At 29.1% G+C, this 20464-nt stretch overlaps 1 protein-coding gene across 1 annotated transcript; it reads left to right on the top strand.

Annotated features, from left to right (window-relative positions):
• Positions 1-13810: 13810 nt before the first annotated feature.
• Positions 13811-16916, top strand: LOC131180158 (probable UDP-N-acetylglucosamine--peptide N-acetylglucosaminyltransferase SPINDLY). Its single transcript, XM_058147783.1, has 10 exons — positions 13811-14301; positions 14842-14892; positions 15004-15098; positions 15286-15361; positions 15676-15804; positions 16017-16157; positions 16235-16303; positions 16386-16411; positions 16653-16739; positions 16859-16916. The coding sequence occupies exons 1-10, from the start codon at positions 13891-13893 to the stop codon at positions 16914-16916; spliced, it is 1143 nt and encodes a 380-aa protein (XP_058003766.1). The 5' UTR covers positions 13811-13890.
• The last annotated feature ends 3548 nt before the right edge of the window (positions 16917-20464 follow it).

Here is a 20464-nt window from a genome sequence, read left to right as displayed (position 1 = left end):
AATTTTTTTTTTAATTTTGATTCAATTTAAATTTTAAAATAATTTGTTTAATAGTATTAAATTAAAATTTTTTAATAGACTAAATCGAATTTTCCATCTTAACATATCTTTAGATACTCAACTTTAGATTTTGTAATGCAATTTCTAATATGTCTTGTTTTTAATAATATATAGGTGTCTTCTATAATTATTTAGTTTCATATAAAGTAAAATTATTTTATTATAAAAATTAAGATGATTTAACATAAATTTATAACTCATCAACAAACAATCTGAAAGATGATAAGGTGATAAGGATAGATATTAATATGATATTAATATATTGTGTATATTCATTATGTCCTTTTTTTATATCTACTGTTATAACTATACTTGTATATAGATAGGCTTACAATTCCAACCAACTACATTTAACTCTTGTATATATAACTATACGCAGTATCATTAGTTATTGATCTAAAAGATCATCCACCTAATGCTTCTCAACAATACAAAACCCACTCCATGGTGACAAGGTCACAAACTAGCAACAACCCAAAACATTCTCTACTACAGTGACCTCTTCATTAATACCCACTTTTTATGTTAAAGCTGTGAAGGACAAGCAATGGCGAGAAGCCATGCAACAAGAATTGAACACCTTGCTTCAAACACAAACATGGGAGATAGATCCTTAGCAGGAAGCTTTCAATATCATTAGGTGCAAATGGGTGTTCCAAATAAAACAAAAGCCGGATGGGTCCATTGATCGTTGCAAAGTAAGACTTGTAGCAAAGGGCTTCCATTAGCGCCTTGGCATTGACTTTATGGAGACCTTCTCCCCAGTTTTTAAGCTAACAACAATAAGGGTCATCTTATCTTTTGTAGTGACATATGGTTGGAACATCAAGCAATTGGATGTTTCCAATGCATTCCTACACGATGAGCTGGATGATCAAGTTTTCATGGAATAAGCACCAGGCTTCATAGATCTAAATAAGCCAAATTTTGCCTGCAAGCTGAAATGCTCCTTGCATGGTCTTTGTCAAGCACTTAGACAATGGTACAAATGCCTTGCATCTGCCTTAGTGAAGCGTGGGTTCAAGATGTCAACTGTCGATTCGTCTCTTTTTTATTTGCATAGTGATACATACAAAGCCTTTTGTTTGGTCTATGTGGACAATATATTACTCATTGTCAATTCCCCTCACCATTTACAAAGTCTAGTCGCCTCCTTACAGAAGGAGTTTATGTTGAAAGATTTTGATTCCTTAGACTACTTTCTAGGCATGGAAGTGACACCAACTAAAACAGGTATTCATTTATCTTAAACAAAATGCTTCTCCGATTTGTTGACTAAGGCTCGCATGCAAGAATGCAATGAGATTGCAACCCCAGTAACTCCTAACGATAGAGTCTGCTTGTACGGCGGTGACCCAGTCAAGGATCATAGCTTATATCGCACTATTGTTGGTGGACTAAGGTATTTATCTCTTACAAGACCTGACATATCATTTTTAGTAAATAAGGTGTCTCAATTTATTCATAGCCCCTCAAAAGAACACTGGCCTGCAGTCAAAAGAATTTTGCGTTACCTTCATGCTACTCTAAATTATGGTTTACACATAACAAAATCTTCTACCCAGCAAATTCATGCTTATTCAGACGGTCTGGGCTTCCAGTCTTGATGACCACAAGTCCATGAGAGGGTATACCATTTTTCTGGGTTCTAATCTTATGTCATGGTCCTCAAAGAAATAACATACTATGGCAAAATCATCAATAGAAGCAGAATACCGTTCCATTGGAGCAACTATTACAGAAATTTCTTGGCTTCAGTCATTACTACGTGAAATCTCCATGTCCATAAATGAGATGCCTATTCTATGGTGTGACAACACGGGGACAACATACCTCACTGTCACTACTATTTTTCATGCCCCTGTGAAACATGTAGAGGTAGATTTCCACTATGTCCGTGACAAAGTAATAAAGAAGGAACTGTAAGTCAAGCATCTCTTCTCTCAAGACCAACTCGCTAATGTGCTAACCAAGCTGTTGCCAAGACAACGGTTCACTGCCTTAAGACAATAGTTGACAATTTTACCTTTGGCAGGTTGGACTTGCGGGGGCATGATAAGGTGATAAGGATAGATATTAATCTAGTATTAATATATTGTGTATATCTACTATATCCTTTGTTTACATCTCATATTATAACTATACTTGTATATAGATAGACTTACAATTCCAACCAACTACATTGTACTCTTATATATATATTGGTTATGCGATAGTAGCTTTTCAACCCTACAAAAGATGGGTGCAAAGTGAGAATGGGATGAAGTAGGAGTAGCGTCACACAGCATCGCACGGATCTTATTTAGTGCTTCTTTGTTTCTAAAAAAACATGATATTATAAAGAAAAAAAAGAGAAAGCAACTTATCGACAAGTAGCCCTCAAAGATGGGTGCAACGTTGGAACGGGATGAAGTGGAAGTAGCGTCACGCAGTATCATGTGAGCCTTATTTAATGTTTGTTTATTTCTAAAAAATATGTTATTGTAAAAGTGAAATTATAGAAAAAAAAAAAAAAAAGCATCTTGCCGATAAGCAGCTCTGAAAGATGGGTACAATTTGAAAATGGGATGAAATAAGAGTAATGTGGCACAATATCATGTAAGCCTTCAGTGCTTGATTACTTGTGAAAAGTGAAATTATAGAAAAAAGAGAAAGTAACTCGCGAACAAACAGTCCTAAAAGATGGGTGCAACGTGGCTTTCAAAAACAATGAAAATAACTCTTGTCATGTATTAATAATAGTAATCTGATCGCAATGATCTGAGACAGCCATTACTGAAAACTAACCCCTTCCCTTCTGTTGTAAGTAAAATGAGAGTATTTTTTGAACTGAGATTTCTGGAGGACTGATTAAGAAATTAATTAGCAATAAAACTGATTTGTTTGGAATAAAAATGAAACTAACGGAATCATTCTCATATCTTATATGGAAAAAATATATATATAATTTTTTACTATTTGAGATCAAATAAAGAATTATATAAAAAATATTATATATAAATATAATTAAACTTTTCTATATTATTATTTGCTAAGATAAATTCAGTGATCAACGAATATTAGTGTAAATCCCTAATCGTTATTTTCTACTGTTGGTGGGTTTTACTGGGTTTTGGAGTTTTTTCGTGATATATATATATTCTCCTTCATTAGGGTTTGGCTTTATATATCTTTTATATTTTTATAATTATATTATAAAATCTCATTAATGATAAAATATTTAATTAATTATAATTTTATTCTAAGTATTAATAGAAACATAAGTTAATTAATAAATTATTTTTAATATTTTTAAAATTAGTTGACATATATTAATAAAATAATAAACAAAGTAAAAAATATATATGCCATATGATGACTTTTGAAGCATTATTAAAATTTTTAGACTTTAAATATAAGAAATATTTTTCAAAAGTAAAATTTTTAATTTATAAATTTTTTAATATATATATATATATATATAATTTTTTAGTGAATAATTCATCCTTTTTCTAATATGATTGAAAATTTAATAAAATTATTAAAAAATTGATTTTTAGATATATACAATATAATAAACAAAGTTTTATAATGTCTGAAATTATAAATTTGAAAATTTTACAATTTTTAAAAGATATGATAAAAAGAATTTTAGATACTGTTTATTTTTGTTTGAAAACAAATTTTAGTAGTTAAATTTTGAATATATTTAAATAAAAAATTAATATTTAATATAATAAGTTAATTTTTATTTAACAAATTTAAAAATAAAGATGAAAAAGAAACTACCCAACAGGTCAAATTATTAAACACTTTTTTAGTGACACATTCTTGTAAAATTATTTTTAATATATATATTTCTAAAACATAAAACTCTAAAATAGAAATTTCCTTTGAATCAAATGAAAATCGTTCAAAATTAAACCTTATGAAATTGAATCTGCAACGTTTAATTTCAATTTGGCTTAACGGACGAATCAAAATTTGATTGCACAAATCTAACTAAATGCGGCATTGCTGTCCAATAGCAACAATTGAATAACTTTGCAGACTAATGTCTCGTTTGGCATCAACATTTTGAAATAATTAAATAATAAAAATAAAAATAAAATAAAAGTATATCTTTTGGATCGTATCTTAATTTATAGGCATGTAATAGTAAAATATCTAAATTTCAATTTGAAATATAAAACTTTGATCTTTAATTTTAATAACATAGACCCTCTGATGACTTTCAGACTTTCAATAGTTAATTTGTAAGTTATTTATACTAATACGATATTTATCACATTGAAAATTTTATTTTTATGAATTGATATTTTTAGATAAATAGATTCTAATTATTAAAATGCTGATTTGTGCTATTTGAATCGTTAGAATTGCTGATAAATTGATAACTAAATTAATTTTTTTTTTCGATAACTGTTAAATTAACAGAGAGAGTATAAATTTTAATATAACAGATGTTATTTTAGTAAAAATAATTTAAAAACTGATACTGAATATTACAATAGAGTTTTATGTTGCTTGAATTAAAAATTAGGAGGTTTCGTATTATAAATTGAAGTTTAAATATTTTAATGTTATATACTCCTAAATTAAGGTATATAATTTACTCCATTTAAATATGATGACCCAGGTTTTACGTGCGAGGCCTATGCTTTTTAATGCTCGTTTCCTAAAAGCATATCGTCTAATTAAAATAATCCTTTCAATTAAAATAGAAGAGATTATTGAGTGTACACGGCACACATACACCCTCTATATAAATACAAGGGTTTCACTTCCCTAAAATAAAGGAAAAATTGACTTTTTATTTCTAATGAAGCACTATTTTTTGGTACTCCCGATTCATACAATAATTCTCCTTAAAATAATTGGTTACAATTTTTTCTTTAATTTTGATTAAAATTAAAATTTTAAATTTTAAAATAATATGTTTAATAGTAAATTAAAATTTATTAATAGACTAAACCAAATTTCCATCTTAACATATCTTTATATACTCACCTTTTAGATTTTGTCTAATATGTCTTGTTTTTAATAATATAGAGATGTCTTCTTCTATGTTTATTTAGTTTCATGTAAAATAAAATTATTTTACTGTAAAAATGAAGATGATTTAACATAAATTTATAACTCATCAACAAACAATCCTGAAAGATGGGTGCAAAGTGAGAATGGAATTGAGTAGGAGTCGTGTCACACGGTATCGCATGAATCTTATTTAGTACTTCTTTATTTCTAAAAAACACGTTGTTACAAAGAAAAAAAAAAAAGAAAGCAACTTATTGACAAATAGTCCTGAAATATGAGTGTAACAATAAAATGGGAAGGAATAGAAGTAGCGTCACGCAATATTGTGTGAGCCTTATTTAGTGCTTTTATTTCTAAAAAATCTGTTACTGTAAAAGTGAATTATAGGAAAAAAGAAAAAGTAGCTGCAGATAAGCAGCTTTGACAGATGGGTATAATGTGGAAATGTGAAATGCCCCGAATTTATAAATTATATTAAGTATATTTCAGTGAAAATTCAAATATTAAATATGGTATGTAAATTAAATTAAATGAGGGGTTAAAGTAAAAGTTTACAAAAGGCACTTATAGACTTTGTTGTAAAATTAATAAAGTTTGGGGGAGAAAATTAAAATTTCTCAACTTAGCACATAATTGAGTTTAATTAGAATCATTAAGTATGATTTATTAAGTTAACTAATCACTAATTAAACACGTCAAATAGAAGACCAATGGTAAGCCAACACAAGTAAAGAAGAAAGAAAAATCTAAGCATATAAAACAAAATGGTCTTCTTCTTTCATCTTCATCCAGCCAGCCACACCTCTCTCTACTCCTCCATTTTCTTTCACCTAAACTCAAATACAAATCCTAATTCAACAATTTAAGATGCTATTTTGTGGTGGAATTGAAGGAATTGAAGAACAAGCTATGAAATCAAAGTGAAAGTGAAGAAAGAATTCAAGATTGGGTGAGCTGATTTAAGGAGGCAAATTTGTTGGGGTGGAACTAAGGCTAAACACTAATTTGGCTTGGAGATTTTTGGTGAAAAGTAGTTGCAATTGGGAGTATATTACTGGAACTAGGTTGAGATAAGTGCTTGTCTAAGCTTATTATAGAAATTGTTACTTTATGAGTCTTTAGTTGGTTGCTGCCAGGATAATATATCTAGTGAGCAGTCTGTATTAATTTGGTTATAAGTTGAGTTATAGAGCTCTAATTGAGATATAATTTATACTAAAATTTTCTTAAAACATAGACTTACAATTTCTGTGCTTTGACTCGGACCTAATTCTTAGGGCAAATTGGTTAAAATTTTAAAGAAATTTGGAGTTGTAAAAGTAAAATTTCAGCAATCAGTCTTGTGACCTCCGTGTGGTAAACAAGGTATATCTTCCTTTGTACAACTCCAATTGAGGTGATACTAGATAATTTGAAATCTTAAGACATAAGCCTAAAATTTTGCTTTAGAGACCCTGTACAAATTCTAGGTATAAAGTACTTAAATATTGAGTGCAAATCTGAGTTGGAAATTTGGAAATCTGGAATTCTCAGGACTCTATATCCATGAATAGTATGTGGTGATTTAGCTATAACTCATGATTTAGGCCTCCAAATTAGGTGATTCTTAAACCATTGAAAACTTAAAACATGTAGGAACATATCTTATGAGGACTAATTTGATTGAATCTGTCTTTAAGATGGTCAAATTGGCCTAGGAATAGGAATCATGAATTCTGATTGTATCCAACCTGATCAGGTAGAAACTGGATAGTATGTAGAAAAATCAGCATAACTTGATATTTAGATCTTGAAATGGGGTAATTCTTAATTTAAATGAAAGTTAAGACATAAGGCTCAAACTTTCATGAAGAAATGCTGTCAAAAAATTATGGGTAAGTAACCTTAAAATTAATTAGAAAATAGAGCACAGAATTTGAAACCTGGTAGGATGCATTCTGGACTGTCTGGAGTAAAAAGGGTATAACTTACTAAGGAAACTCCAAATGAGGCGATTCTTATTTTGTTAGAAAGTTAAGATCCAAGGGATCAACTTTCATAGAGAACGAATTGGCAAAATCTAATTGTAATTTGTTCAAATCTGGACTCCAAAATGTGTCCAGAATCTTCCCTGTAATTGATAAAGCGAAAATTTTACTTAAGGACAACTGTTGATTAATTGATCATAACTTTTGATCCTTGAATCCAAACTAAGTAATTAAAAAACTACATTAAAGTTAAGACATAGATTTAAAAATCTCATAAAGAAAGTTGAATTTAAATCCTGCAATTACTAGGTCAAAATGCTTGAGCAAAGTAATGCATAAAGTTTTATTTTTGTTGGAATTTGACAATGGACGTCATAGGTGTGAATTTTGTGTAAATGTATGAAATTTACATGTATGCAATATGAAAATATGATAATGGCATAAGTTTATGTGTATACAAGTGTTGTTGATTACATCATGTGAAAAATAGAAATGATAATTATCTTATTAAGCCTGGATAAACCTATACAGTGAATTATAGTTTTGGATATATTAGCATGCCAATAGGAGACATCATTAGCAATACTGCATTAATTATATTATTAGATTGATGAATGTTTATTAGAGGCACCGAGTGTCAATTATTAAACCTGTTAGAGACACCGAGTGTTCAGCACCGGGAGCTCCATATCCAGACGGTTATATAGAAGCACCAAGTGCCTATTGTTAAACTGGTCAGAGGCACCAAGTGTTTAGTACCGGGAGTTTCATATCTAGTCCATATAGCTCTGTCATAGGTTACTATGGACACATGATAAATCTTAAAATGTGATTTTAATTAAGAAAATGCACATAAATATAATAAGAACTATATTAAACCTCGAACATTATTTATAAAATCTCTTATAACATATATACAAGTTTTGCTTTTATTTTTTTTAAATTATTAGTGCACTACTAAGCTATGAAGCTTAGAGCATGGGTTTTTCCTCGCGTAGGTACAAAAGGTAAAGAGTAAATAACCAGAGACAGGAGAGGAGGGAGTGGATTTACAGGAAAGTTCGAAGTCACCTCATACTTGGACTTTGTGGTTGATGCACTACCAACACTAAATGCAATTTTGATCACTCATTTTTATATTCTAATTGTCATGTATCAAAATACTTGATGTAAATTAATTTTGGATGACTGTAAATTAAGTACAAACATACTTTGTTACACTTACAAATTTGTGTCTGAATATATGTTATACAAATATTTACATATTATGAAGAAATGAATTTGATTACAAGTATGATGAGAGTTGATTAGCAATATTGTTGCAATTGAGAATATGATTTTTAACAAGTGTTATTGACAAGTGAATGTTAAAAGTTTAGGGGAAACTCTTGCATTTTTTTCCTTTGAAATTTATAATTAAAAATTAAAAGTAATCATTAAGAAAGTAAATTGTTCAAATACAAGTTTAGGTGTTTCGTGCACAGAATGTGATATTTCTTGCTCGATTTCACTATAGATCGAATAGGGAGTGTTATAAAATGATATAAAATAGAAGTAATATACACAATATCATACATGCCCTATTTAATGCTTTTTTATTTATGAAAAGTGAAATTATAAAAAGAAAAGAAAACAATTAACTAACAACTGGCCCTAAAAGATGAGGTAAATTATTAGGTGCACCCAGTGTATGTGCACATTCATTAATAAACAGTAAGTTATATTTTTCTATTTTTATTGTATAATTATTTTTATGAGAATATATAGTATATTATTTTTTAGTACACCGGGTATGCTCTATAATTTACCAAAAGATGGATGCAACGTGATTCTTAAAAATAATGAAAATACCATCTTACCCTTGTTATATATTAATAATAATAATTTCATCGCAATGATTTGCGACAGCTATTACTGAAAACTAACTCTTGCCCTTTTGTTGTAAGAAAAATAGAGAGTATTTTTTCAACTGAAATTTCTGGAAGACTGATTCAGAAATTAGTTAGCAATAAAACTGATTTTTTGGAATAAAAATAAAAGGAAGGAAATCATTCTCATTCCTTATATGGAAAAAATATAATTTTTTATCATTTGAGATTGACTAAAAATTATATAAAAAAATATTAAATATAAATATAATTAAAATTTTCTATATTATTATTTGATAAGATAAATTCAGTGATCTACGGGTGAAGGAAAATTTATTATAAATATTATATGCACTTTAGTTATTAAAATATTACATCAATAATTAATTGACAAAAAAGAATTATATTAAGTAACCACATAATTTCCCTATAATAAAATAGAAACATAACATCCATCATAAAATAAACTTTACTCTTTATACTATTTTAAAGTACAATAAAAATCACGTCCTTATTCCCACCCTTTTATTTTTTTTAATTTATATTTTAAGCTACTTAAAAAATATAGAAATCCATAAAAAATATTTTTCTCATTTAAATTTTATGTTAATTTAAATTGCTTTTACATTATTTAATAATTATTATTTTATTTTTAAAAAAATTATTATTTCACTAAAATAATCTTATTGTACATAATTTATTATTTTAACAACAATGTTATGATTATTTTATCATTATTACGGTTTCTTATTTTTGATACCTTCATTTTTAAAAAAAATTTATTTTATTACTAAAAATAAATACTTTATATTTTTTATTTAATTTTTATTTTAGACTTTTTATTTTCTAATCTTTTAACATACTACCATACTTTATATTATTTTAAATTGAATATATTGTCAATATAAATTTTTTTATTCATTAATTATATTAAAATATTAAATATAACTTTAGTGCAAAGCTATAGGTGTTCTTCAGGGACTTAATCTTGCTTGGGAATTGGTTTATAAGCAAGTTATTGTGCAAGTTGATAGTCTTGCAGCGAATAATGCTATTCTAGGCTAGTCTATGCCCCTCAATTACCACAGATCTCTCCTAGCTACCATCCGTGAATTGCTTAAGCGGAATTGGAGTGTGCAACTTAAGCATATTTATAGAGAAGCTAACAATTGTGCTGATTGAGTGGCTAAATCTGCTCATGGTGTACGTTTTGGTTTCTTTTGGTTTTTTCAATCCTCCTCAGGAGATCCTGCCCTTGTTGCAAAGTGATGTTGCTGGAGTGGCCTTTCCTAGGATGGTGACTTGCTAAGTTTGTTGTTTTGTTCCTCTCTTTCTATAAAATAAATAAATAAATAAATATAAAAAAATTATCTACAGGATCGCATGAACCTTATTTAATGCTTATTTATTTCCAAAAAAAATGTTACTGTAAAAGTGAAATTATATATATATAAAAAAAGAAAGCAACTAGTTTTGCATCTAGTTTGGTCAGTTCCTGCCAGCCTCTAGTATTCTCTATTTAACAGCCATTCCTCCTCCTTTGTCTTCTCAAGTGGAAGACTCACTTTTTTGGGCATCTTCAAGTTCAGGCCAGTTTTCAATTAAATCCGCTTATCAACACCTTTTGGGGAATATTGAGTTCTCTAATGATAGTAACTGGCATTGGGTTTGGAAGTGGAAGGGTCCGGGGAGAATCAAGTATTTCTTGTGGCTAGCGATTAATGATCGCTTATTAACCAATCATGAGCGACTTTGAAGGCATTTATGTGTGGTGGATTCTTGTGATATTTGTTTGTCGGGGGTGGAATCAGGGCTTCATGCTTTGAGAGATTGTGTTGTGGCTTCTTATATTTGGAAGCACTTTGTTCCGAGGAATGACTGGGCTGAGTTCTTCTCTTCAAATACTGATCTCCGGAACTGGGTTATTCAAAATTTGAGTAAATGTGACCGTGAAGTGCAGAATATGCACTAGCCTTTTCTTTTTGGCTTCATATGTTGGTCTATATGGGGTAGGCGAAATTGTTCTTTGTTTGGGGACAATGATTTGAGCCTTGACTCTATGATTCATGTCATGACTTGCAAAGCACAAGATTGGTATTCCGTGGTATCTCGTTTACCAGAAAAAATTGATTCATGTACAAAGACAATAACGACCGTGAGTTGGACTTGTCCCCCTGATAACGTGTTTAAATTAAATACGGATGGTTCTCTTCCAAATTCGGGTGGTATAGCTTGTGGTGGAGGGCTTATTCGAGACTCGAATGGCCGATGGATTAAGGGGTTCAACGCTGTGTTTGGGAAGACTTTAGTTTTGGGGGCTGAATTATGGTCTATTCTTGAAGGTATGAAGCTTGCCAAAAGTCTTGGGCTAAAGGATATAATTGTTGAGGGCGATAATTTTATTGCTGTGCAAATTCTTACGGGATTTCTTCAGCCTCCAGGTGCTGTTTTATCAGTTGTTTCTGCAATTCAATTCATTTTAACTCCTGATTGGAAGGTTACTTTCTCTCATGTGTTGCGTGAAGTGAATTACACTGCAGATTGGTTAGCAGGGCATCTTCATACTCATGATTTTGGTGTTGAAGTGTTGGATACTCTTCCTGCAGATTTGGTTCCATGGCTTATGCATGATCTTGTGGGTGTTGCTTACTTTAGATCTGTTTAATTGTTTGTTTTAATCTCTTTTGTCACCAAAAAAAAAAAAAAAAAAAAAAAAAAGAAAGCAACTCGCAGACAAGTAGCCCTAAAAAATGGGTGCAACGTGTGAATGGGATGGAGTAGGAGTAACATCCCGCAGCTTCTCGCAAGCCTTATTTAATGTTTGTTTATTTCTAAAAAACATATTATTGTAAAAGTGAAATTATAGAAAAAAAGGGAAAGCAGCTCACCAATAAGCAGCCCTAAAATATGGGTGCAACGCGGGAATGGTAAGAAGTAGTAGTGTTGCGTAGCATTCGCAGGCCTTATTTAGTGTTTGTTTATTTTTAAAAAATATGTTATTGTAAAATTCAAATTATAGGGAAAAAAAAAAGAAAAGAAAGCAGCTCGTCAACAAACAATCATGAAAGATGGGTGCAAATCGGGAATGGAATGAATTAGGCGTAGCATCACACGGCCTTATCTAGTATTTATTTACTTCTAAAACATGTTATTGTTAAAATGAAATTATAAAAAAAAAAAAAAAAAAAAAAGGAAAGAAAGCAACTTAATAGCAAACAGCCTTAAAAGATAGGTGCAACGTATGAATGGAAAGGAGTAGGAATAGCGTAGAGCAGCATTGCTCGAATCTTATTTAGTGCTTGTTTATTTGAAAAATACATATTATTGTAAAAATAAAATTATAGAAAAAAGAAAAAGTAATTCACCAACAAGCAGCCCTGAAATGATGGGTGCAACGTGGGAATCAAATAGAGTAGGAATAACGTTGATAGCATTGTAGCTCGCAGATAAGTAGCCTTGAAAGATGGATTAAACGTGAAAAGTGGAAATTCTCTTGTTCATAGTAATTTTTATAAGGGTTAAAAATTACCCAGCATAAAAATTTACATCATCCTTAACTTACACCCTTTTCCTGCTCATCATGACCCTCAACGCCAAGCAATTCTCTTGTTTTGTAATCTCTCGCAGGCATTTCTGCTTTGAATGTGAATATCAAATTTTTTTTCCTCCTTATTTTCATTTATTTCGTGCTTTCTTCTTTTTTCTCTTCACTATTTATGTGCATCAAATTGCGTTAACTGCTATCCCATTTGTGTAAATCCCTAATCTTTATTTTCTACTGTTGGTGGGTTTTACTGGGTTTTGGAGCTTTTTCGTGATATGATATTCTTTCTTTTTTTTTTTTTTCTCTCTTCATCATTAGGGTTTTGCTTTATAGACGGTGACTAATATTGGGTTCAAGAATATAGCTCTGCTCAGTGGGATAGTTACTTCTATTATTGTTTATCATATTTTCTTCAAGTGCGTGCTTCAATGCTGTAAGATGATGCAAAGGAAAAGTTTCATTTCGGTTCTATTGTTTTTGGGCGGCTTCAATTTGTTTTTAATTGAGAAAAAATCAAATTTACCCTTACATTTAGAGGCAAGGGTTAAATTTATAAAAAAAAATAACCTTTAAATCAATTAAGTCTAAAACTTTTAATTAAAGGTCAACTAAGGTTGTCATAGATAAGGTGTTTATGAGACACGCCCTTGAATCTCAAGTAGTTTATAATATTAATTTTTTATTTTTATTTTTTTGTACAAAAATTATCTATATATTATTTTATATTAAAAAAGTATGAAAAAAAATTATTTTTAGACTCTTTACAATATTATTGATTTTTTATTTTATTAACGTAATTTCTTTTATGTTTGATGTAGGATCAAATTGAGGTTTAAAGGGACTTTTTTTAAAAAAATAATATTTTTTTTAAATAACATGAAAAATAGCTAATTATTTAACAAAATATTGAAAAAATTATTTGTAGGCATTTTCAATGTAATTGAGTTTTCTAATGTGAAAATTTTTCGTATTTGATGCAAGGAAATTTTACAATATTATTATTGTTTTTAATTTTACACAATTAATTTTTCATTTTAATTTTACATAATATTATTATTTTATATGTTAGAAATCTGATAAAAGAGAATTAATTTGATTTTAAAATGAAATTATGAGCTAATTTGCTTTGAAATTTAAATTTAATGAGTTTGACTCTCGCTTCAAAATTTAGGGATAAATTTGACCTTTTCTATTTTTTAATTACTTCCTGTGCATCTATTCCACATCCTGAAATTCTGAAGGATTAATTTGACTTTAAAATAGAAGATATGGGCTGATATGGGAAAAAAAAATGGACTTGCATTAAAAGTTTACATTTTTCCGTTTTTTATTCTATTGGTACCATGGAGTGGTTATCTTGTGATGCTTTGTTCAGGTTTGGTCCAATGTGTTTACAGATATAGATAAAGGAAAGTGAGATTGTTGATATTTCCAGATGGCATGGACTGAGAAATATATTGGAAATGGGAGAGAGCAGGAACCTATTGGAGATAATGATTTCTTGAAAGGGTCACAGCCTTCACTTAGTGCAAGAGGCTCTCCTGTTGGTATAGCTGCAGCGCGGAAGGGGTTTGAAGGGAAGGACGCTTTCTCATATGCCAACATTCTTCGTTCCAGAAACAAATTTGTTGATGCTCTTGCTATTTATGAGAGTTTCTTGGAGAAAGATAGTGGAAATGTTGAAGCTCACATTGGAAAGTGCATATGCCTGCAGATGCAGAACATGGGAACGCTTGCTTTTGATAGTTTTGCTGAAGCTGTCAGGCTGGATCCACAGAATGCATGTGCCCTCATGCATTGCAGTATGTTGTACAAAGATGAGGGTCAACTGGTAGAGGCGGCTGAGGTATGCTTCTGACAATTACTCCATGTTCATTGTGGAAAAAATAATATAGGCAGTTAATATGGTGTTATTTAGAACAACTATAAATTAGTTTGCACTTTGCACAGAAAAATTGTAATTGATGAATCAGTACCTTTCTCATGTCTATTGTTGGTGTCAATATCTCTGAATTAGCTCTATATACAGGCTAAATTTTGTTTTTTCTGTGTGATATGAAAATTGTTTCTCATAGCAAATGCAACATGAGGGTTTCTTTTGCCTTTATTTTTCTTGTTTTTATGGCACATGACCTGTTGCCTTATGCATTTTTTTTTTTAAATTCTGCTATATGTTGTATTGGAGGTTAAGTTGTTCTTTTCCAAAATGATATGCCATTGGAATTTTTCTTGGTGATAGTTGATCTAAAGACTTGACCAATTTTACTTGGTGCAGTCTTATCAGAAGGCTCTGACAGCAGATCCTTCATAAAAACCAGCTGCGGAATGCCTAGCCGTTGTCCTAACAGATCTTGGTGCAAGCATAAAACTTTCTGGCAATACACAGGAGGGAATACAAAAGTATTACGAAGCTCTTAAAATAGATCCCCATAATGCGGTAAAATCGTACCTTTTCTCATTCCCACTCGGTAGCGTTCTGCTTCTTTTTTTGTTTGTTTTGCTTGTGTCATATGGATTTATATTCTTACGCTTTTATTCTTACATTCAGCCAGCATATTATAACCTTGGTGTCGTGTATTCCGAAATGATGCAATATGACGCTGCCCTTAATTACTTTGAGAAGGCTGCATTCGAACGGCCCATGTATGCTTAAGCTTATTGCAACATGGGCGTCATCAATAAAAACCGAGGTGATTTGGAGTCAGCCATTGCCTGTTATGAGAGGCAGCCTGCCAGATAGCAATCTATACTTTCTATCAGGCCTTGCATCTAAGGTCTATCTTTGCTGGTCCTCTACGTCTGCTGATGCCTTAATGTTGTGTTGTTTCAGGTGTCTAGCTGTGTCACCAAACTTTGAGATTGCAAAGAATAATATGGCGATTGCTTTGACATATTTAGGAACAAAGGTGGCTTTTTCCATCCTATTGATTACTCTTGTTCTTGCTGCAAAGTTTCATTCTATTTAATATTTTAGTCGCCATGTTATTTTAAGAAATTTTATTTAGAAATTATTTCTTTTATTTTTTGTTAGTTTGGGTTTAAGGCTTAGATGTTGTTTTGGTGTTATCGACCCACTCAAGCATATGGTCTTTTCTCCAACCATTGTGAAGGAGTACTTTTCCCCTCATACGTGATAGAAATCCCTTTATTGGGATTTTTACACCATGAGCTTTTTGTCAGTTTCCTTTGCCTGAGTGAATTCCGTGATATTTATATTCAGGCAATATTGGAGGAAGACATCAATCAAGGCATTGCATATTACAAAAAGGCTTTGTATTACAATTGGCACTATGCTGATGCCATGTACAATCTTGGTGTTGCATATGGTGAAATGATGAAGTTTGATATGGTAAGTAACCTGTGAAGAATTTTACACTAAATGTTCGTGTGTGCATGCTCGTACGGTGAGGATTGATTATTCTGTTGCCGCCTGCGAATGACATTGAATTCATAACTTCTTTGCAACTGATGCAAAAGTTGCACGTTAACAAGTTTTAGCCAGTTCTATTTTTAGATTGCTTTAGGTTTCTCATTTTTTAACTAAACAATTTCTATTTTCAGGCAATTGTGTTTTATGAACTTGCTTTCCACTTCAATACCCACGGTGCCGAGGCTTGGAACAATTTAGGAGTGATATACAAAGACCAAGACAACCTTGATAAAGCCGTGGAGTGTCATCAGATAATTCATGATACTACCAGTGTATGATTTTAGATTAGTGTATGATTTTAGATTTTTATTCTTTGTCATAGTTATCATATTTATCGTTGATTTTGCAGAAGGCTTTATCAATCAAACCAAACTTCTCTCAGCCTTTGAACAACCTTGGTGTAGGCCACATGGTCCAGGTATAACATGGAGTTATTCGTACGTCATTTAAAAGGACCATATACCTGATATGGTTGCTGATGACATCTTTCTGTTTGGCAGGGTAAAATGGATGCTGCAGCAAGCATGTTTGAGAAAGCTATCATGGCAAATCCCGCTTATGCTGAAGCATATAATAATCTAGGTTTTTCTCTTACTTGCACACTCTCTCTCACACACACACAATAGTTCCCAATTGCTGTTGATTTATTTATTCTGCTTTCATTCCTCTGAGTTCAAGTTTTCTTGCCTCGAATCAATTCTCTCACACCTACCTCTCTTTTCTTTTTCCCTGAATGTTATTATGCATATACTCTATATGTATTACAGAAATGCTGGAAATATAACTATGGCTGTTAATGCTTATAAGCGACGTCTTGAGATAGATCCTGACTCTCGCAATGCAGGCCAGTTACTGTAGTTCTGAAAACTTTCTCTAGTGAATATCAATTGCTTCCTTCTGTTCAGTTATCATAATTGGCTCCCTGCACTCCTTTATCATACAAAACAATGTTACTTTATATGGTTTCTTGCAGATTAAATAACAGTTCAACGTTTATATGGATAGTACTTTATCTGTCAAGAACAATGTGATTTTCCGGAAGTTGGCTCAGCAATTAAGGATTTGTATTTGACTATGGAACCTAAAAACATTAGAGTTCAGTGAAACTTAAGAATCAGCCCTTCTTTTATTATCATTTTTTTTTTCTCTTCTCTTTTCTTTCTTTCTTTTTCCTGGTTTCACCAAGAAACTTTCAATTGTGCACCACAAAGCAGATGTTCAGTCCCTGTTATAAGGATTCCTCTTTGCTCCAAACTTTGTCTCAGCATATTTCTATTTGGAATTTTGCAACTAAGATCATATCCAACACTATTTGTACCAGGAAAAGGAACGTGTTTTGTCATGTTCCTCTATGTATTATACTCGTCCATTATGTGAATTTAAAGCTGCTGATGAAAAAACCAATTCAATTCATTTGTTGAAATGATTACTAGCAATGTCATTTTTTTTACAATACCTTTGAGGATGCACAATACCAAACTATTACAGCAAGCAACTTTTCTAGAATGCACTACCAAAGGACTATTTCTTATAATTTGATAATACCATACTGAAATTGGAATCAGACCAAAATTATATATAAATGTAATTTTAAACTGAAATCATTTTAAATCGAAAACGATACAAACTGTAAGACCAACAAAACAAGCAACTCTGGCTTAAAATTAGACTGAAACCGACACATGACTAGGTCTAATATAAAGATTATAGCTTTCCTAACTCGTCTGATGTCTCATTCTCAAGGCTCGTCTTTTTTTTTTTTTTCCCTTAAAAGTTTAACACTCCATATTAGAGAAGTTTAATTCAGTTAATTTTTAATTTTTTTTAATTTAATTTAAAATTTTCAATTTAAACTTAATTCAACTCAAAAATAAAAAAATTGAGTTTTTTAATTTTTGAATTTAAATTAAGGAATTAAAAATTTTAGTTCTAAGATTAAGAAATTAAATTTTTTAATTTTTTATTTAAATCAAGAAATTTAATTTATATGTTTTTAATTTTGAATTAAATTGATAAATTTTTTAATTAATATATAAAAAAAATATATATAAATGAGTTATATTAAACGGTTTGCCTTCTTTTAGGCCTTTTTTAGTGAGTGTAGTCCTAATGATGGGTCCGGCCACGCTTGACCCAGCCCCGTAGGATTGACTTAGACACGCATCAATCTCAGTTCGAATGTAATTTTTTTTTTTAATTGTATATATAAGGCTTTTTTGTTTATTATTTTTATTTTTCTTTTTAAAGAATTTTTAAGTTTTTTCTCCAATTTTCTATGGACCAATTAACATACATGTTTTGTTGAATTCAAAAATTAATATTTATTGATAAATAAATATGCTTGTGATGACTTTGGAAATCAAATTATATTAACTATATTATTAAATATTGAACATTCATTATAAAATTTAATTATAAAATTTTACATCATAATTAATTATGATGTGGAAGAAAATCAACTATTTTTCTCAAAGAAATATTTAATTTTAAAACTAAAAGAAATTTTAAGTCAACTGCAACAAAAATTGATTTTTTTTTATAGAGATAGGAGTTAAAATATTATATAAATTATACTAAAATTAATCATAATTAAAATATATTTAAAATGTAATATCTACAATAATTAAAATTTTCGAATATTAAAAATACAAAATAAATAATAGAAATATATTTATAATTAAAATTATAAATACTAAAAACCACAAATGTAAAAATATTTATAAATATAGAAAATTCATTATATTGGTATTTTTAAGATTTTTAATTTCTATCATTTAAATTATTATAAATATTATTTTGAGAAAATATTAGTATAAAATATTAAAATTTTTTCTTCAAGTATACGTGACAAATTTGTCAATGGCTATATTTTAATCTTTCAACATGCTATAAATCATTTAAATGATGATCGAATATTTAATAATTTTAATTGTTTTTAGCTGTTAAATGGTTGTATTTATCTCAATTGCTATAAATTATTTTTAAAAAATACTAAAAAAATAATCACACTATAATTATAATAAATATGAAAAATGAGACAGAAAGTTTTTAATCAGAAAAATACCTAATTTTTCAATTTATAAAACTGTAGGATTATGATTTTTTTTTATCAAATATATATGAATGTACTTTACATGTATAAAAATGAAAATAATTAAATAATTTTTATAATAAATTTTAAAAAATATATATTTTTTTTAAATATACATATATATAGAAAAATTTTATATATTAATAACATTAAATAATTTTTTAAAAATTAAAAGATGATATTAATAGCATCGCGTAGAATATTATTGCTTATATATAATTAAAAGTGAGTTTACTTTTATTTTTTTTTAAGAATAATAAAAATATTATTTTAATCTTATTATAGAAAATACTGAAAAATAAATTAAATGTATTAACAGTAATTTGATTGCGATGATTTGTGACCCCCATTACTGGAAACTGGCCCTTCCCTTTTGTTGTAATAAAAATAGAGAATATTTTTTGAACTGAAATGTCTGAAAGACTGATTGAGAAATTAATTAGGAACAAAAATATTTGTTTGGAATAAAATTGAAGGCAGGGAATCATTCCCACATCTTATATGGGGAAAAAATTATATCTTTATAGATAAAAATACAATTTCAACTAAATTTTTATTTAAAAAAGTGAGTTAATCTTTTTGTTTCTCACACTTTTTTAATTCCTATATATCTTTATATCTTTTCTATTGCTTCCAAGTAGTTTGTTGATCAAAATTTTCACCTTTGCTTTTAAAATAAATTTCGAAAAGTAACTAGTAAAATAAGCTATTTGGATCTTATATAATCTGTATCCTAAGGTCTTGTTTAACAATATTAATTGTTCTATTAACTAATAACTATTTTAACTATTCTAATAGCTGTCAATATTTTATTAGTTGTTAGCTGTTAGTGGCTAGCTGTTTATATAATGATTTAAAACATAAGTATTCAGTAAAAATAACTGATGTATTAACTGTTAAATATAAAAATAGTAACATTATCTTGTTGACTTTGGTTAAAACGATCATTCAATCTCTAAAAATTAGGAATAATAACTTTTTATAAATCATTTCTTAATATCTAAATACTACTATACATATGATGCCATCGAACAGTATAAATAATAAAAAAAATGTTTTAACTATGGTCAAAACACTAAAAATTACCTTAGAAGTTAACATGACTTAAATAATCACATTATCAAGTCTATGGTATTAGGTGAATAATAAGCCACTTAATTAATACTCATTTTGAAGGGTTGAAATTTTAAATTTTATTTTTAATTATATGATATTAATGATGCAAAATATTATGAATTTTAATTTTCATATAAAAGTAATGAGATCTCTTGAAAAGATATATGAATATAATATTCCAAGAGTCATCTTTAGATTAAAACTAATTATATTAAAAAATATATATATAGTTTCCATAATAATAATAATAATAATAACGATAATAATAATAATAATAATGATAATAATAATAATAATAATAATAATAATAATAATAATGTTATTTACTTAACTAAGTAGAGAAAGAAAATGATAGCCTAATGATGTAACTAA

The sequence above is a fragment of the Hevea brasiliensis genome, chromosome 5, assembly GCF_030052815.1.
Source record: "Hevea brasiliensis isolate MT/VB/25A 57/8 chromosome 5, ASM3005281v1, whole genome shotgun sequence".
Taxonomy (NCBI): Eukaryota; Viridiplantae; Streptophyta; class Magnoliopsida; order Malpighiales; family Euphorbiaceae; genus Hevea; species Hevea brasiliensis.
The sequence above is the reverse complement of the archived record's forward strand: the minus strand, read 5'-3'. Positions and strand labels throughout refer to the sequence as shown.

What these genes read in the sequence shown, in the direction of transcription:
- LOC131180158 (XM_058147783.1), top strand. Translation starts at nt 13,891, where the DNA reads ATGGCATGGACTGAGAAATATATTGGAAATGGGAGAGAGCAGGAACCT. An exon ending in AAATAGATCCCCATAATGCG is followed by an intron (nt 14,893 to 15,003) that starts GTAAAATCGTAC and finishes TCTTACATTCAG; the next exon opens with CCAGCATATTATAACCTTGG. An exon ending in GTGTAGGCCACATGGTCCAG is followed by an intron (nt 16,304 to 16,385) that starts GTATAACATGGA and finishes TCTGTTTGGCAG; the next exon opens with GGTAAAATGGATGCTGCAGC.